This window comes from Chanodichthys erythropterus, chromosome 18 (assembly GCF_024489055.1).
Source record: "Chanodichthys erythropterus isolate Z2021 chromosome 18, ASM2448905v1, whole genome shotgun sequence".
In the NCBI taxonomy this organism is placed as follows: Eukaryota; Metazoa; Chordata; class Actinopteri; order Cypriniformes; family Xenocyprididae; genus Chanodichthys; species Chanodichthys erythropterus.
The window spans coordinates 24090258-24109058 of NC_090238.1; the positions used below are offsets into that span (position 1 = coordinate 24090258).

Below are 18801 nucleotides of genomic sequence, written 5' to 3' on the forward strand. Positions count from 1 at the left end.
CACTTTTAATTTCTTGTAGTTTCACAGATTAGTTTCCCAGTTAGTCCCACATCCAGTATAAAGAAATAGTTCACCCAAAAATACATTCTTCTGGGTAATGCATGAAAAGTAACAAGTATGCATTTCTAGACAAGTTCAATTTTAAAGAGATAGATCAACCAGTGGTGAAATAAATTCTCTCACCCTCATGTCGTGTCAAATGCATATCCTGAACACAAAAGGAGAATTTTATTTATTGTTCGCACAGATCTTTTCTATACAAAATTGAATCATAAGGAATTATTTAGTGGATGAAACATACTGTGTGTGCTTTGTTTTATTTTTTGGAACTTGAGTCTGTGGTCACAATGAACTTATCATTGTATGGGGGGAAAAAGAAAGATCAAGACATGAAGAAAAAAAATTAACCTTTTGTGCTCCACAGATAAAAAGTACAGCTTTGGAACAAATCGTGACAGAATTTAATTTCTGGGGTTAAAAAAATGCACATTTCTTGTCTCTTTTTATGCATTACTAGAAGAATGCATCACATGTACAGGCTCACACCTCAAATTTCTTCATCACTATGGGAACTGCATAGACAATTGACAGGAGGTTTCCCACGATTGGCTCATCCACTCTGAAATTTGTTCATGCGTTTTGTTTTTTTTTTGCCAACACAACCTTTACGGCACCCTTGGATCACAGCAATTGAATGTTATTGAAATGATAATTATTGTTTTGTTGGAAGTTCAATTATGAATTAATAATCAAGTGCCTCTATGTTTCTACATTTCTAAATTGATATGTAGTTCCTGTCATAAAACCCAATCCCTCAAGGTTGTATATAATTGTGGTTACAGGCTCTTAGCTTTGCATCTGACCACGCAGCATCTGGCACACTGACTCATTTATGACTGCATTAGTCTGCTGTGTTGTATTACATGCAATATGGTGTTTGTTTATCATCATAAATGCATGTTGAGCATTTTATGAATCAATGATTTTTGCTTTCTCCGCTCTGTAGAAGACTACTCTTACCCTCTGGATGACCACAGCTCGTCCATCACAATGCCTTCTGCCATGCCTCTGTCCATCTGCCCCATCTCCAGTGTGCCTCCACCCACCCAGTCAGTGCCCCACCTGCAGACGCCTCTTTCCGACGCCAGTCGACCCCAGGTGCAGATTAGAGTGGGACGGGAATGCCCTCAGAGGGCCAAGCCGCCCAGTGGCTCTCGTTCTGGGGTGCGGGACTCTGCTGTCTGCCCCCATATTAAGGATGGCCAGCTGGGAGCAGGCCATGGCAGCGGCTCTGCCAAGCAGCCTAAGATCAGCCGTCGCCGGGCAACAAACGGTTGGCTGCCTGTTGGTGTGGCAACAGAAAAGGAAGTATTCATCGTGGTACGTACTCGAGCTGCCCTGTCCTGGGATGGTGTCAACACAGACCGGTGTATTGCAAGTTTCCTAAAGAGACATAGAGGTGCCCAGAGCAAGACTTAAAGCAGCGATTCATTGAAAGATGTTGCATTTATTCCTGGCAAATTACAAAATTATGCCCCAGGCAATTTCCTTAGAACAGCTGTTACAAAATGTCAGTAGTAAACGTTGTATTGCGTTCATTGGAAAGGACATGATTATTAAATTCCAGTGAGGTACTTTCAAACAAATATTTTAAAGAAGCAACATATTGTAAATAGCCACTGGGCAAACCTGAGACAATGAGCGGTTGTGTTTAAAAAACAAAACAGAAAAACAAAAAACAAAAAAACACTTGCATCATGCTGCTGTTTTCTTCTCCATTTTAGTGTCTTTAAGAACTGAGACATCTGTATTAGATGAGATTTTTCTGAAAAGTTTACACACAGCACTTCAGGATTCAGTAGAAGATCTATTTAATCCGTCACATTGCTGAGTCATGTCTTTACTAAGTCTTTGGGCTGCTCTATAGGAATTTGGATACTAGTCTTACCCTTGCCAAACAGAGTACTAAAAACAAATCATTTTAATTAATGAAAGACTCTACTGTGTAATCATGGTAGATATATTTTTACTCTTAGTGTCATCAGTATCTGTGCAAAATTTCCATATATACTTTCAAAGGTAATTTTTATTCAGCAAGGATGCATTAAGTTGATCAAAAGTGACGGCCAATTTTACTTATAAAATAATATTTTAAAAAATTGCTGTCTTTTAAAATTTCATTACAGTATCCTGGAAAAAAAAAAAAGGTATCAGGGTTTGATGATAATAAATGTTTCTGGTCACCAATGAATAATTTCTGAAGGATCATATGACATTGAAGACTGGAGTAATGGCTGCTTAAATTACAGCTTTGCCACAGAAATACAAAACTGAATACAAATTACAGGAATAAATTACATTTTAAAGTAAATAAATGTAAAATAAAGTGATACCAAATTTTATTTCTATGTTACATGTAGTTACTATAGTAATAACTATAAATTATGTAGAATTACAAGCAACTAAACCAAACCAAACCCTAATCCTAACCCTATATTAAGTACATGTACACTGTAACAAAGACACCTTAAAATAAACTGAAGCTTAACATTTTTAAATTGTAATAATATTTCACTGTTTTTACTGTGTTTTTGATTAAATAAATGCAGCCTTGGTGAGCAAAAGAGACTTCTTTCAAAAACATTTTAAAAAATCTAACCTAAAACTTGAATGGTAGTGTAGAAATTTTTCAGCATTAAATCCATATATTAATTTAGATATTTTTAGCAGTAATGCTCTCAGTTAGCATGTTAAAGGCATGCTGTGCTTGAGCTGATAGACAGTTTTTATGGTAAGCACCTATTTAAAGGGTCCTTTTAAAATTAATCTCCTTTCAGGCGCCTCTTTCACAGTCGTATACGGCGCTCCATGTTGCATTTGTAAGACAGCGTGTCAAGTAAAATTTAGTGCAATTTTTTTAAATGCATTTAGAGACTAGTCATTCAGACAACCCAACCCACCTACTACTTGATTAATCTATCATAAGAAAAGCTTTAAATAATCAGGTTTTTTTTAAATGTCTTACATGTGTATAATGAGAGAGAATGTAGAACTCTGTATTTTTCATTTGATTTAAGGGCGAGGAATCAACATCCCTGCGCAGGTGCTATGAAGGAGTGCAGAGAGATGGAGAGGTGATCAAGGTCAGAGACACTGTGCTACTGCGCTCAGGTCCCAGGAAGAAGTCCCTGCCTTATGTGGCCAAAGTCTCTGCCTTCTGGGAAGACCCTGAGTCAGGTAAGTCTTCCCCTAAACACTATTTTCACAGAGCATGTCCACCAAAGGAACTTTTCCCAGGAACTAAGGACTTTGGTTCTCGGTGTGTTTCGACCACAGGAACCACGGTCTAAATAAAGTTCCAAGTAAAAATTTCCCCTTCAGAAAGTCCCTGCTCCCGAAGTAGTACTTTTTCAAAGTTCAGGAACTTTTGGGGGTGGAACTTGGGTGCTGAACATGCTGATTGGTTCACCCAAAAATGAAAATTCTGTCATTTATTACTCACCCTCATGCCGTTCCACGCCGTAAGACCTTCGTTAATCTTCAGGTACTAAAAGATTAATTCAGTAATCTTGGTACTAAAAACATATTTAAATCAGTTCATGTGAGTACAGTGGTTCAATATTAATATTATAAAGCGACGAGAATATTTTTGGTGCGTCAAAAAAAAACTAAACAATGACTTATTTAGTGATGGCCAATTTCAAAACACTGCTTCAGGAAGCTTCGGAGCATTATGAATCAGCGTATCGAATCATGATTCAGATCATGTCAAACAATTAATCTGCTGAAATCATGTGATTTTTGCGCTCCGAATAGCTGATTCGACACACTGATTCATTATGCTCCAATGCTTCCTGAAGCAGTGTTTTAAAATCGGCCATCATTATATAAGTCATTATTTTATTTTTTTATTTTTTTGGCGCACCAAAAATATTCTTGTCGCTTTATAATATTAAGACAGACAGCAACAGGTCTAGGGGGAAAGGTTTCTGGGAAAAATGTTCCTGGGACAAATTGTTCAGTGGAAATGCGGTTTAATACATCAACGAAAGTCGCAGAAGAGTTCACAATACTTGAATCCTTTTTTTAGGGGAGCTGATGATGAGCTTGTTTTGGTACTACCGCCCAGAGCACACTCAGGGGGGTCGCAATCCCAGCATGCACTGTGAGGTGAGTCTAGAATTGCTCATGGCACAGCAGTGTGGTCCTCCGGGAACCAGCAATGTCAACATTTGACTTCCTTTGATTATGAGTTTCATAGAGGAAGTAGGCAGCACAAGTTTCCTGTGTTCAGTAAACTACTGAAATAGGGACACTGGACAAACAAATGACTCCCAGCACTCCCAAAAACATTATATCTACTATAATTCATGAAGGGAATATTGAACATTTTAACAGGCCTGCATCTTCCATCCCTCATGTATTTGATTCAATCTGTATCTGTATTTTTTATTTCACGTGGTATTTATTTAGTACACTTACAGCATGAATTCCCTTAAGTTGAATGTAAAATATTAATGCTGCGTGAATTTTTCCAGAATGAGATTTTCGCATCTCGGCATCAGGATGAAAACAGTGTGGCATGTATCGAGGATAAGTGCTATGTGTTGACATTAGCACAGTACTGTAGGTAAGTGATCGTATTTATCGCCTCATTGCAAGTGTCAATTGTATCATCACCTCCTTTCAGTTCTACAAATTTGATCTGATCTTTAATGTTTCAGATTTTGTGCCTTGGTGAAGTGTCATGAGGAGGGCTTACGCAGACGTAGCCCCCTGGTCCCTCCCTCCGACTATGTAATTCCAGCTCATCGTTGCGTGCCCAACGACATCGATCCCGACCTGGTGTTCGTCTGCCGCCACGTTTACGACTTCCGCTACGGCCGTCTGCTGAAAAACCTGCAGTAGGTCTGAATGGAGCCATACACTGAAACCAGAATCCAAAACGTTACGACACAATCAAAGTCCTATCAACTGGATGGCCACAAGTCTTTAGGGAATTGTTGTTGTTTTCCTTTTTTTTTTTTTTTCCTTTAGGATAAATGCTCTCGGTGTAGCACTCCTGAAAAAACTACCAGTTTCTTTCAGCTATTATCCCTTGTGACTTTATATAACGGCATTCTGAGCACAACTACCTTGAGTTCAAAGGTACTGATCGCCAAAATGTGATTTTTCACTCCATGAATTTGAGTATTTATTTTTGCAGTTATCTTTTATATTTGCTGAATGAGTGTAAAAAGAAGAAGAAATTAATGCAGGTACATTAACAATGACCTTGAATTATGAAATAGAGCTCTAATATTCTCTTTTTGGTAGTAAACGCACCCTTATTAAACTAATTATCTGTAGATGGAAGGTTAAAAATATTTATTTTTAGATAAATTTGAACACAAGCTCCATCTTTTAGGAGGCACCAATCAATTTCATCCACAGCACACTGGCCAATCATTCATTCAGTCGTCATAACAGGGTGTGGGGGATCACAGATTTATTGTGGCGGACCAAATATCCCAGAATGCATTTGGTTAACCAACTTGCCATTCTGACCAATGTGTAATGAGCTTTCGTCCTCCCGTCGCCCATCATGACTTGCCTTATATCCTACACCGAGTTTTCCCGTTTTCTGCCTTCCCAGCAAACCAAAGGTTATCACGCCACTCCTTAACATCCACCTTTGCAACTCCATTAGTTTGCACTAAAACTTCTCATTCACCGAGTCAGCAGTCTGACTCAGTTCCAAACGTCACCTGCTACTGATCTCCAATGCAGGAAAATACTGTGTATTTGTTGTACGTGTACAAAGAGATATGAGAGAACTCGCTAACTGTTAGTTACAAATGTGAATGGACAAACTTTATCTCGCGCGCACAGGCCTGCTTTCAACGTGTGCCCTTTGCTTCTCGTCCTACATGGTAGTTTTGTTACAAGATCGCTAATTATGATATGAGAAAGCTGTTTTATATGGTCTGTTTGTGCCTTTAAATAGTTGACAGTCTGCTATGTGAAGAAATACTGGTTGGTTGGTTGGTTGGTTTTGTTTTTCCTTAAGCCTCTTCACATTTTTGGCCTGCTTGTTTTGCACCACATTGTTATCCATGCTAAAAAGCATCGATAAGATCGCACTATGCTGACCTTCACACTTCCCTATTTTAGACTTTTTCAAGAATCAAAAACAAGAGGACTTTACATAAGATGGAAGAGTTGAAGAGTGGTATTGTACTCACAGGGTCTCCTAAAAAGGTCAACCTCTGATGACTGAGGAGACCTGTTTTTTTTTTCTTTACATAAAGACTATTTGTCTTAGGTTAACAACCTTTTTTAAGTTCAGATGTGCTTTGTTGAGGTATTCTTAAAACCATTCCTTTCACATTATGAGTAAATGTTAATAATTTGGAAGTAATAAGTAATTATGTCATTGTGATGAAGTTGAGATATGAAGATATGACTTCGGCCTTTGCATATATATATATATATATATATATATATAATATATATATATATATATATATATATATATACACAAAAACAGAAGTGAAATAATCTTGTCCTGATCTTCCATTCTGTTTCTTTTTTGTTTTTTTTCTCAGTTAGTGTTATCTCCTTGCGTCAGATCAGCCAGTTTAGACGTGTTAATGCCATAGAGGTTTCGCGGAACATTTAAGCAGAGCTCGTTTTGTTTTGGTTGGCGGTGTGGTTGAGTAGACTCCTTAATGGTTATAAATAAATACCAAAATATACAAAAACAGAAGTGAAATAATCTTGTCCTGATCTTCCGTTCCGTTCTGTTTTTGTTTTGTTTTTTTGTCTCAGTTAATGTTATCTCCTAGCATCATATAAGCCAGTTTAGACGTGTTAATGCCATAGCGGTTTCGCGGAACATTTTAAGAGATCGTTTTGCTTTGGTTGGCGGTGTGGTTGAGTAGACTCCTTAATGGTTGCTGTTTGTGTGAAAATTGCGTATTTTTGAAATGTATACTTCTCTAGCAGAATGTTCTGGATGGCAAATACAACATATTGTGTACCAAAATGAAGAGAGAGAGGGAGAGGATTACGTTCATTCCTCTGTATACAAAACTGACCATGAATTCCAAGCTCTTTGCTCCTTTGATGAATGGCTGTTTGTGTGTATGTGGGCGAGCGTGTCTATACAAATATATATATTTCAGTGCAGCATGGAAGTACTGGGCATTCTTTGAAATAATAGATCTAGCACAGCGCATTTGTATTATTTAAGATAGAAATGTATATTATAAGAGGAAAATATTTAAAAGGAATAAATAATATATGAGCATCAAATTCTTTGTCTTGTTTGTTTGTTTTACTTTACGAATATAGTTCCTTGACTTCTGATGTATTGATGTCGATCCAAACAAACCATAAAGCACATAATTACATATTTAACTCTGGTTTTGAGCAGTGTTAACAACGCTTCTCAAAGCCATCCTGAGGCATCTGTCAAAAAAAAAAATCCATATTACATAATGAAGTTTTCCTCAGATGTTTGTATATTTTTCCTGAAGGCTTTGTGTATTGCTGTGACTTGCATTAAATCAATGTTCCTTTAAAATTACATTGTGTATTACTAACATTATTAGTCAAATTGTTACATGAGGGAGAAAATTTCTTTTTCAATGTATAATTAAGACTGATTGTACAAAAGACATTTTGGTTTATATTTTATATAGTTTAAAGAACACAAGCTGCACTGGAGCAGAGTTGCCACAGGGTGTCATGCTGAACCTACCTTGACCCTCTTCTGCCCAACAACACCAACTCTGTCTTGTTTAGAGAAATCAAGCACTACTAGCTATTGCAAATACTTAATAAGCTTTGCCACATCACATTATAATGCGAATCAACAAAAATATTTAGTTGCACATATGATGCCCCGCAAACGCTTTACTAAATAGAATTACCATGCTGCTGACATTACAGAAATATGGATTTGCAACAGCCATATACAGCAGGTCTTATTTGGCATTTGATATGTATTTTGTGTACAAATATGTGTGCTTTTGGTAAATTCTGAACATTTCTGTTCGTTAATATACCTGAGTGCAGCGGCTTGAATGAAGCTCACGCCATGAGCTAAATTAGATTCTTCTGCAATCTTTTTATTTGCATTATTAATGATCCATGTGAAAAATGATGTTGATGTCCTGGAAGCAATAATGATATTTTTGGTTCTTCGGTTATGCTAATGTTGTAAGATGAGCACATTTTGATGTTGCCATCTGTCCAATGAACAAGTGCTTTTAATGGTTCATGCCTACATTTATAGAATAATTGCTGTTTACCCTCAAGAGCAAACTGTTGCTTGCTATTTTAATAATTTTACTATTATTTTTCAGAATAAAATGTTCTTAGGTTTATGCACAGGTAAATATCTAGACTGGCTTATGAATTAAGAATGTTTAAAATCTATTCATAGCAGGGAACCAAATCATTATAAAATGCAGATGTTTATAATGCAGAACCTATACAGATGTATTATTTATTCTCAGTCCAACATATAAACAAATTTCCAAACAATTTCAGAGCTGTAATCAAATCTTAGATAACGAAAGGAAACAAAATCAAATTTTTGCAACTCATCCCTTATCAACCAAATGCACACTGCTAGAGAAATTCAAAATGTTTCCTTGGCATTTAAATCTGTAAATTAATTGAGCAGGTAAGCAGCATTATAAATATTTATGAGGCATCTGATTTATTCGCATATCAGTCCTTGTGTTCCATATCACCTATCGCTGTAAGAGACTGAGATGGTGCACCTTTTCCTCAGTCCTCCCAAATGAGATCAGTGAGTGACTCAAAAAAAAAAATGAGAGGAGAGAAATATGCCAGTATACCCATTGCTCACACTAGCAGCTTTGCATATGAATGGGAGAGTAAATGAAATCAACAAGGAGAGGTGTTTACTTCTGTCTGTTCTTCTTTACAGGCTATTTACGGTGACATGTATAATTTACATTCATATGCATTTTTCCTCCTTTTTTCGGATAGAATATCATCATTCCCACCTCAGCCTTTTAATGTCAGTCAAAGAAATATAAATATATTACACTTAATATTTCGGAGAGAGCAGCAGATGTATCAGGACAAAATTGCTCTTTCTTTTTGTGTGTTTATTTCTCTCTAAACAAACAGCATTTTAGTTAACTTTTAACTAAATTCTATTAATATAAAGTTGCCACAAACTGATTTCAAACCTTCTAATGTAAATGTAAAAATCATATTAAAATATGATATTGTTTATAGAACAGTTAAAGGTCCCGTTCTTCGTGATCCCATGTTTCAAACTTTAGTTAGTGTGTAATGTTGTTGTTAGAGTATAAATAAAATCTTTAAAATTTTAAAGCTCAAAGTTCAATGCCAAGCGAGATATTTTATTTAACAGAAGTCGCCTACATCGAACGGCCAGTTTGGACTACATCCCTCAACTTCCTTCTTTAATGACATCACTAAAACAGTTTTTTGACTAACCTCCGCCCAAAGGAATACACCAGAGTTGCGTTTGTAGAGTGTGTTTGTCGCCATGTCGTCGAAACGCTGTTATTTTCATCCCGCAGTCCAATCACCGGGTCTGATTCCGGCTCAAATTGATAGGGTAAAATTAAAGACATGTTTACAATAACACTGAGCACGTGCATCTCCACCTTATGGTAAGAGGCGTGACCTTTCCGGGCAAGGTGCGCTAAGAGCTGCTGTCGAATCACAACACAGGAACCGCTGGCACAATCAGAACTTGTTACGTATTTCTGAAGGAGGGACTTCATAGAACAAGGAAGTCATCAGCCCGTTTTTATGACAGTGGAAACAGCGGTATACCAGTGCCCAAGGAAGTCGACCGGAAGTTGAAGTCTGCCGGGTGCCGCCATCTTGTAGCAGAACCTCACTTGCGTTAGCATCCCCATTGACTCCCATTCATTTTGGCGTCAATGTGACAGTGAATAACTTTACATCTTAGGCGTTTAAAGACTCCATTTGTCCATTATTTATTTCCAAAGATACACGACAATGTATAAAGGGCTCCATTACCTTCTAGGTTACATTATGGCCCCGTAGAAACAGTTTTTGTAAAAATAAGCTAACGATTGCGTCATAACCACTCGACTCTCTGTCGCACAGTAGAGAAATAACCGTACAGACAGGAGGAGAAGCTCGCAGGCAATCGGGGAGATTATCTTAATATGGCGTACTGGCGTTACATTTTAAAATACTATACAAAATAATCAGAATACTTACTCCTGCTCACTCACGCCAAAGAACTCCCCGCTCAAGCTCGCCGTCTCTGCAAGATTAACGATGGCAGTTTGCACGCACAGCTACTAGAAGATTTACATCTGTCAGACAGGTTGCTGACGTCATCAAGCTTAGTGTGAGTCTGCGCGTCAGAAACGGAAGTACTAAAAATCGCTAAAAATGGGCTTCACTTGACTCAATTGAGTTCCAATGGGGTCGCTGTGTCCATTTCTTTTACTGTCTATGCAGTATACAGATAAGTAAATTGTGTGAAAAATACTGTTTTTTTTTTTTACACGCGAAACATGAACACATGTTGTATTGCACACTATAAATACAATCAAAGCTTCAAAAAAACACGAAAAACGGGACCTTTAAATAAACAGTAATTTAATAGTGAGTAAATTATGTTTGACCCAGTATGGTCAGTTAGTTTCCATCTATTTTTGCTCCAAGTGTCAAAGAAGTATTTTGAATGAGTTGGTTGAATTATTCAATGACTCGCTCATTTAGACAGTCACTTGTCGCCACATATTTTTAACGATGTAACCTGCAGAATGAGTCAGTAAAAATCCCAACCAATGCACAGACTGATTGTCTGTCCAGAACGCACAAGCAAGGACAATAAGACTCTCTTCTTGGCCTCTTTTACCTGCATGTTTTTTCCCTTTGAATACAGTTGTGTAACCCAAAAGGTAGATTAAAAATGTTGAAGGTAAGGTTCCACCACTTCCCTTTTGCTTACACAGATGTTTCTTGGACATCTCTCCTAAAATGAGCCTAATCAACAAATGTAATGTTTTAAACTTCTATAGGATGATAATTAACTTAAAAAATATCCAGTCTCATTAGCTGAATCCCTTCTGGCTATTGTTGTTTGGTGATGTCGTTGCTGTATACAGTATAAACTATGTTAAAAAGGCAAAAACAATGGTTAACCCACATGATATTCATTAACATAGTTTTGAACGGTGATCTTTAAGATGAGTGTTTGGTGAGTAGTGATTTACCACATTTCAACAATTTAAAAATTAGCAAAGATAAAAGCCTGAAAATAATCATTATATCAGTTTTTGTTTTTGGTATGATTTGAATTTGACCATATTAAAGTACTAAATCTTCCAATGCTTACTATAAGCAAAACTCAGGGGGGAGTGTCATTGAACGATATGTTGGCAGGGAGGAAATGACTTGCAGCTGTTTTACTCTAGATATACAGCACCTGTCTGAAGGTTCTGAAGCATAAAAGCATACTAATGTCTAAATCTGAAAGTGGCCCACTGTTCATCTGAACACATGTACAAAATACTAATATGCATTTAATAAATAATAGGTATTCACATAAACACTAAATTTACTAAAACTACTTTAAAGTCATCAGATATTGCCTTTCACAATCCATTTTACTTCCAGATTGCGATGAGAAATATATTTGAACAAGAAAAATTGTGAGATGGGAATTTGATCACAAAAAGTGACCATTTTTTTGCACAAAAGAACATCATTTACAAACATAAAGGCAATAAACTAAATATACAAATAACCAAATATCCTCACCAAAACTAATCTTGCAAGCACTTTTAGAGTTTATTAAAACATTCGAATTTAGATAACAACTTTCTTGAAAATAAATAGAATTCGACTGCTTATTAACTGCCAATACTTTCATGTTTCTTGTATCAAGGTGACATCACATTAGCAAAATTTCAGCTAACTTTTGCAAGCAAAAAAAGATCCATAGTCAATTAGTGTAGTCGCCTAGAAGTCACTTTCAAACCAAGCAGCTTTTCAGGCAGCTTTTTCTTTTTCTGATTACGCAGATTCTTATTGAAATGATTGGATTTTGCAAACAAAATGTTGCCAGACAGGGTGCAGCATACTGCAAAAAATCAAGGTCCACTGTCTATTGTCAGTAGCATAGCGATGAATGAAATGCAGCTCACAACAAAGTCACTTTCAAAACAAGCGGTATCAAATTTTATGAACAGCTGAACCTGACATTTTTTGCATCTTAGTTACTGATTGTAGCAAAAATGACCTAAGAGGACTTCAGTATTAATATCACTATAACATTGTTGCAGTATTTGTTTTGTTGCAACAAATTGTTTTGTATTTTGCAGTGGATTTTGTTTATTAGCGAATGCTTTAAGATAAAGTACAGGTATGTTTATAAAATTAACCCTTATGCGGTCTTCGTTTGGGAAGTACACTCAGGGTCTTCGGGGTCTCCACAGACCCCAGGCAACAAAATGCAATTTTGTAACAAAATACTTGTTTTTTTAAAAAACATTTAATTTTACTCTTTTTATTAATGTTTTTACTCCATGTTTGTACAGTTTTTGGAGGATTTATCATATTTTTTAAATTTATATAAATAAATTAAAAAATATTTTTTTAAAATAGGTTTTTATACAAAAACAGCTTTTTATGTAAAATTCACTTTATAAAAGACCCACATTTCTAAATTTCATTCATGGGGATAACATGGATAATTTGACATGGTTTAGTGTAAGATTTTTGCCCATCTTTTGGAAAATGCAGTTTTAAAAGTAAAAAAACTATCATTTTTACCAGTAGATGGCTGCAGAGCTCCACTATATGCTATGTGCTATCTGACTGACTGAAAGACATCTTTTCATAAGTTTTTTTCAGTTGGATTCATATCTAAATATTATGAAATCACAATTATAACAATAAAGGGTACTTTTTGTCAAAGTTTAGCATTTTTTGTAATGAAAAAAAATAGTTTTTCAATATTGTTACATTATGATGAGACTCCACTGTGAAAATGGACAAAATTCATCCTCAAAATCAACATTTTGGAAAAATTAATTTTTTTCAGTACAAAAAATGCTAAACTTTGACAAAAAGTATTTTTTATTGTTATAATTGTGATTTCATAACATTTAGATATGAATCCAACAAAAAAAAACTTATGAAAAGATGTCTTTCAGTCAGTCAAATAGCACATAACAAATAGTGGAGCTCTGCAGCCATCTACTGGTAAAAGTGATTTTTTTTTACTTTTAAAACTGCATTTTTCAAAAGATGGGCAAAAATCTTACACTAAACCATGTCAAATTATCCATGTTATCCCCATGAATGAAAGTTAGAAATGTGGGTCTTTTATAAAGGGAATTTTACATAAAAAGCTGTTTTTGTAAAAATATTAATTTATTTATTTATTTATATAAATTTAAAAGATACGAGAAATCCTCCAAAAACTGCACAAATATGAAGTAAAAACATTAATAAACAGAGTAAAATTACATTTGTTTTTTAAAAAGCAGTTATTTTATAACAAAATTAAATTTTATTGCCTGGGGTCTGTGGAGACCCCGAAGACCCTGAGTGTGACCCTTTTTTTTACACTAACATAAAAACAAGATATCACTCCGATTTTTTTTTTTCTTTGTAGATCTAGAAAGTGTTAACAACGGTACAAAGTTTCATGTCATTTGGACAAAGAGAATATTTTTTTTTATTTGAGCAAACGTCGTTTGGGGTCTGTGCATACCCCAAAGACCCTATAAGGGTTAATTTGACTGAAATTAATAATTCATGTCCATGCATTTATTTGTTTGTGGAAAAGGGAATCTATCAAAAGTGTAATGGTGTTTTCTCATATCATTGTTTTTATTTGTCACCTTCAATGGAAGAGATGCTACTCAGTAGATTCTTTTCTCTGTGAAAAATACATTTAGAGCATTTCTGCATGCTGACTTCTTCTTACCTCATCCCATGAGAAGGAGAGTGTTTGTAAACCATACACTGTTCTCTGGTACAGCATGAAAATCTCCATCCAGTAGCAACTCTGCATTGAACATAATGCTGGAGGTCACTGAGCTCTTATGAATCATGCATTTGAATAGTAATGAAAAAATACTAACAGACCTTTTTCATTTCATTTTACCTTACCCCGCTGTTGATCAGAAAGAGGGGACAATGCCTTTGTATGCATCAATGCTTTCAATTCTACTTAACAACCAATGTGTCATAGATGCCCGGTTGGTGAGCTCCATTTTTGCATTTATAAGAAAATTCCTGTTATAATATAGCCTTACATTCTCCATCCTTTTCTGATTTCAGGTATCATGGGTTGGCATTTTAAAAGCTACTGTATTTTCTGGAGTCAAGTGTTTTTTTTAATCATCTGTAATGTCCTGAGACTAATATTCCAAAGTGACTAATTAAAGGCGCAGTCGCCGCTAGCGGTTGCTTATTCAGAACAATTACAAAGGAGGAGTGTGGAATCATGGGAGTTGTCGTCTTCACATCCACAGCCAATGGAAACAATCCGACGGGACTCAGGCAAAAGTCATGTTCATGGGTGAGCTAATGTATTAAAGTTTTATTAATGTTACTGTGGTAAGACGCAGGGTGGGACTGAGAGCCTGGGACATTTTAACTTGCTAGTTTATGCTTATATGCTGCAGTCGGCCGCTGCCTCTCCTTTCATTTTGTTGCTTATGTTTATTAAGATTAAAGTTACGCTTAACGTCCACCATAAAAGCTGAATGACTTGTGTTGCTAAATGGCTAGCAATTAATTTTAAAATATATTGTATGGTGGATAAAATGCTTTATTACTGTTACTACAAATAAGGCGGTAACACTTTACAATAAGGTTCATTAGTTAAACATTAGTTAATGTATTAGCTAACATGAACTAACCATGAGCAATACATTTCTTAATGTATTTGCTAATCTTTAAAGTTAGTTAATGAAAATACAGTTGTAAATTGTTTGTTTGTGTTAGTTCACAGTGCATTAACTAATGTTAACAAGATTTCAATAATGTATTAAATGTTGAAATTAACATTAACAAAGATTAATAAATGCTGTAAAGTGCAGTTTATTATTAGTTCATGTTAACTAATGTAGTTAATTAATGTTAACTTATGAACCTTATTGTAAAGTGTTACCAATAAAGCCACTTGACAAAATAGTGTTGTCTCTGAGGCATGGTACAAACATGTTACTCGCAATAAATCAAGAAAACGAGAGATTCAAAAAATAAGACATAATAATGATTCGTTTTCTGTTGATAGAGTTATCCAATCAGTTGCTCACATGTCAAATTAAACGCATAATTTATTAAAGCCTTATTAAACCTTATACGCTATATATATATATATATATATATATATATATATATATATATATATATATATATATATATATATATATATATATATAACCTTATATGCTATATATATATATACACAATAAGGTTCATATATAATATTTATATATAAATTCTGAATTTTAATGAATAGTGGAGTCCAGAGCAATAACAATAACAACACAGAGGAACAATATCATTGAAAGCACTTTAAGAAATGTTTTTTCCCAGCTGATGAATGACAAAAACATTGACAGCCAATCAGAATCCATCTGACATTAAAGAACTTGTGCATTTAAAGTGGCAGGCGCACTTATAATTATCACCATTATTGTGCATTGGTGTGGATGCAGATATTGTTATAGTTATGTTTATAGTTATCGTTTTGGGTTATTTTTATTTTTACTCTTAAAAATAAAGGTTCTTTATCATTTTCATTCTGTTCATTCTATTCTGTTCTGAAAGGATTTGTTGTGGAGTGAGGGGAACTAAAATACATGTTTATATTGTTTATTTCTAAAGGTTTCATTTTATTTAGGGCTGTCTGTATTTTATAAAATATGACTTGTACACTGTGTGACCCACCTAATTTTTTTCTTTCTCAACAATGCAATTTTGACCTAGTGCAATTTATAGTTATGACATATTTTTTGGAAAACACAGTAGAGCTCAGTGGCATTGCATGCGTTAAAGTATCAACCTCTGCTGCTCAGCGAGTGACTAATTCAAATAGGTGTTGATTGATAAGCATTGCCTCCTGCCTCTGGTCACCCTCTCCTTCTCTCAGCCAACTATGGGCTACTCATTAGAGCTGCCTCCAGCCGCTGCAGATAACGAGTCGGCATAAATGGGTTAGCCACTGGAGCTCAGGCACTCATTGCTTTTCCTAGAGATCAGGTCTTAATCTGAAGCCATTATGGAGACCTTTTCTTGAATCTGAGGGACTGACTGCCAAGTAGAGACAGTGTAATTGGTATGAGAAGGGATTCATCAAGACTAAAGCTTGTGAAGCAGGAACGAAACATGGTAATAAAAGCTGCTTCACACTGCAGACAAAATGGGGCTGGTCAGAAATGGAAGTTTAAATGCTTTCAGAAGCACATTGAAGGCCTCATTTGCATATGGGGATTTGCAGGGACTGGCCTATGTCTCTCAAGTGGACAGTGAATTTGGTGAAAAGACAGTAATGCATTTTGTCTAGCAGAGTAATATGACATGAGAAGAATGGACTGAAATGTTTCAATTAAATGTTTATACTGCTGTGCACTGCATGAGCGACAGGTGGCTCATTCCTGTTGTGCAGGAAAATGTAACTTAAAAATGTATATGTTTGTGTTGTAATTTTATGGAGTATTTATATAACGCTCTTAAAAATAAAAGTTCTTTATTGCTTATTTTATAAACTGTTCACTGAGGAACCCAAAATGATTCTTCCACATCATCGCTCTGAAAAAAACCTTTTGGAACCTTTATTGTTAAGAGTGAAGGGAGCGCTCAGAAATATGGTCAAGTTTAGACACTTCTTTTTTTTTTTTTTTTTTTTTTTTTTTTTGAGAAAATTGGGAAGTGGAAAAAAATGTATGTGTATTTGATGTAATATTTTATTATAAAGATAATACTTTTGAATGACTGATATAGTGTATACACTTAATAATTTTACAGGGATGATTAAATATACATAAAAAAAAGAGCTCTTGGTAAACATTTTATCTTACATTTATAAAATGACTTTGAATCAAATTTAAACTTTTTGGAGATAGAAAAAAATCCACCAAAAATGTATTTCCTTATAAAGGACTGCAGTGTTCTCTGTTAATGATGTTATTGTGACCACACATAACAAAACAACAACTGGTTTAATAAATAATTAAATAAAACTAAAATACACCCTTATGTTTACTTAATAGTGCTGCATAATAGACCCAAGAAACACTTACATTTAGCATTATCATCTCTAAGGTGCAATTACCTGTGAGAGCAGAGGAAGTGCTCTTAAGATGTATATTAAGTTCAGATTCGGGAAGTAATTTGGTTACTCTTCTTTTTTCATTTGATGAGTCATATTAAGCACATTGGAAATAGAAATTAAATAAACTATTTGAAATAAGAATAAACAATTGCAGTAGTTTAGTTCTTTTTTTTCTGTTTCTGCATGGACAAACAAGCAAATAGTTGTTTCAGCTTGCAGTGATTAAGGCAAACTTGGCACCCATGAATATTTGATTGCATGTCCATCCATGTGGAAATGAACATGAGAGTACTGCAATTACTGGTTATTCATCCAATTATCCAAATTTTTACTCCGTTCTATTAAATCCAGCACCATGCATATTATGGGGAAAAAATATGTGAAAGCTCCTTATGCAGTTTTAACTACACTCTTCCTTGGCTTGTAACAATAGCAGAACCCTTTTCGGTGTTAAATAGAACTCTTTTTATGAGGTTCCATAAAGAAACATGGTTTGAAAGTGTTAGGCTATATAGGACCTTAAAGGGATAGTACACCCAAAAATGAAAATTTGATGTTTATCTGCTTACCCCCAGGGCATCCAAGATGTAGGTGACTTTGTTTCTTCAGTAGAACACAAATGATGATTTTTAACTCCAACCGTTGCCGTCTGTCAGTCGTATAATGCATGTCAATGGTAACAAAATATATGCACAGACAAATCTAAATTAAACCCTGCGGCTCGTGACGACACATTGATGTCCTAAGACACGAAACGATCGGTTTGTGTGAGAAACCAAACAGTATTTATATCATTTTTACCTCTAATATCACTATGTCCAACTGCCTTGAGGACTTAAACCATCAGCTGTGCCTATGGTTTTTCCACATCCAACTGAGGTATGTGAACAAGATCTTTGTATGTGTCCTTTTTATTTGTAAAGCTGCCCTTACGAAAAGTAACAAAATAAAATGAAGTTTTGATGTAATAAAACCATGTTTTTTAGTGGTTTACTTACATGTGTATAACAACTGATGTACTACAGGCACCATGTTTAAACTACGCCAATCGCACAAACCGATCGTTTCGTGTCTTAGGACATCAATGTGGGAGGGTTTAATTTGGATTTGTCTGTGCATGTTTTTTTTTTACTCTTATAGATGGAGTTCCCATTGACACGCATTATAAGACTGACAGACGGTTGGAGTTAAAAATCATCATTTGTGTTCTACTGAAGAAACAAAGTCACTTACATCTTGATGCCCTGGGGGTAAGCAGATAAACATCAAATTTTCATTTTTGGGTGAACTAACATTATCCCTTTAATGGTGCTATAAATAATCTTTTTAATAATAGTGTATATTCAATAAAACAATTATGTTTATGAAGACCAAAATTACTGTGTTTAAAAGAAAAGTGATATAAAGTCATGGGATAGCTTTAATGTTTTTTTGTGACTGGGTACATTTAGGAATAAACAGAG

General features: G+C 35.1%; 1 protein-coding gene across 8 annotated transcripts in view; it reads left to right on the forward strand.

Moving 5' to 3' along the window:
* bahd1 (bromo adjacent homology domain containing 1) overlaps positions 1–18593 on the forward strand; it is a 47324-nt gene extending 28731 nt beyond the window's left edge. For 4 of the 8 annotated variants that reach the window (XM_067366650.1, XM_067366648.1, XM_067366649.1 and 1 more), the window contains 6 exons: positions 1007–1380; positions 3078–3237; positions 4091–4170; positions 4539–4630; positions 4725–4904; positions 14335–15357. In XM_067366650.1, coding sequence (XP_067222751.1) covers positions 1007–1380; positions 3078–3237; positions 4091–4170; positions 4539–4630; positions 4725–4904; positions 14335–14356 — 908 coding nt within the window. In that variant the 3' untranslated portion in view covers positions 14357–15357. Of the gene's footprint in view, positions 1–1006; positions 1381–3077; positions 3238–4090; positions 4171–4538; positions 4631–4724; positions 12425–14334; positions 15358–18034; positions 18372–18478 lie in introns of those variants that run through there. The other 4 variants (XR_010892479.1, XM_067366653.1, XM_067366654.1 and 1 more) reach the window with 4 other exon arrangements.
* The last annotated feature ends 208 nt before the right edge of the window (positions 18594–18801 follow it).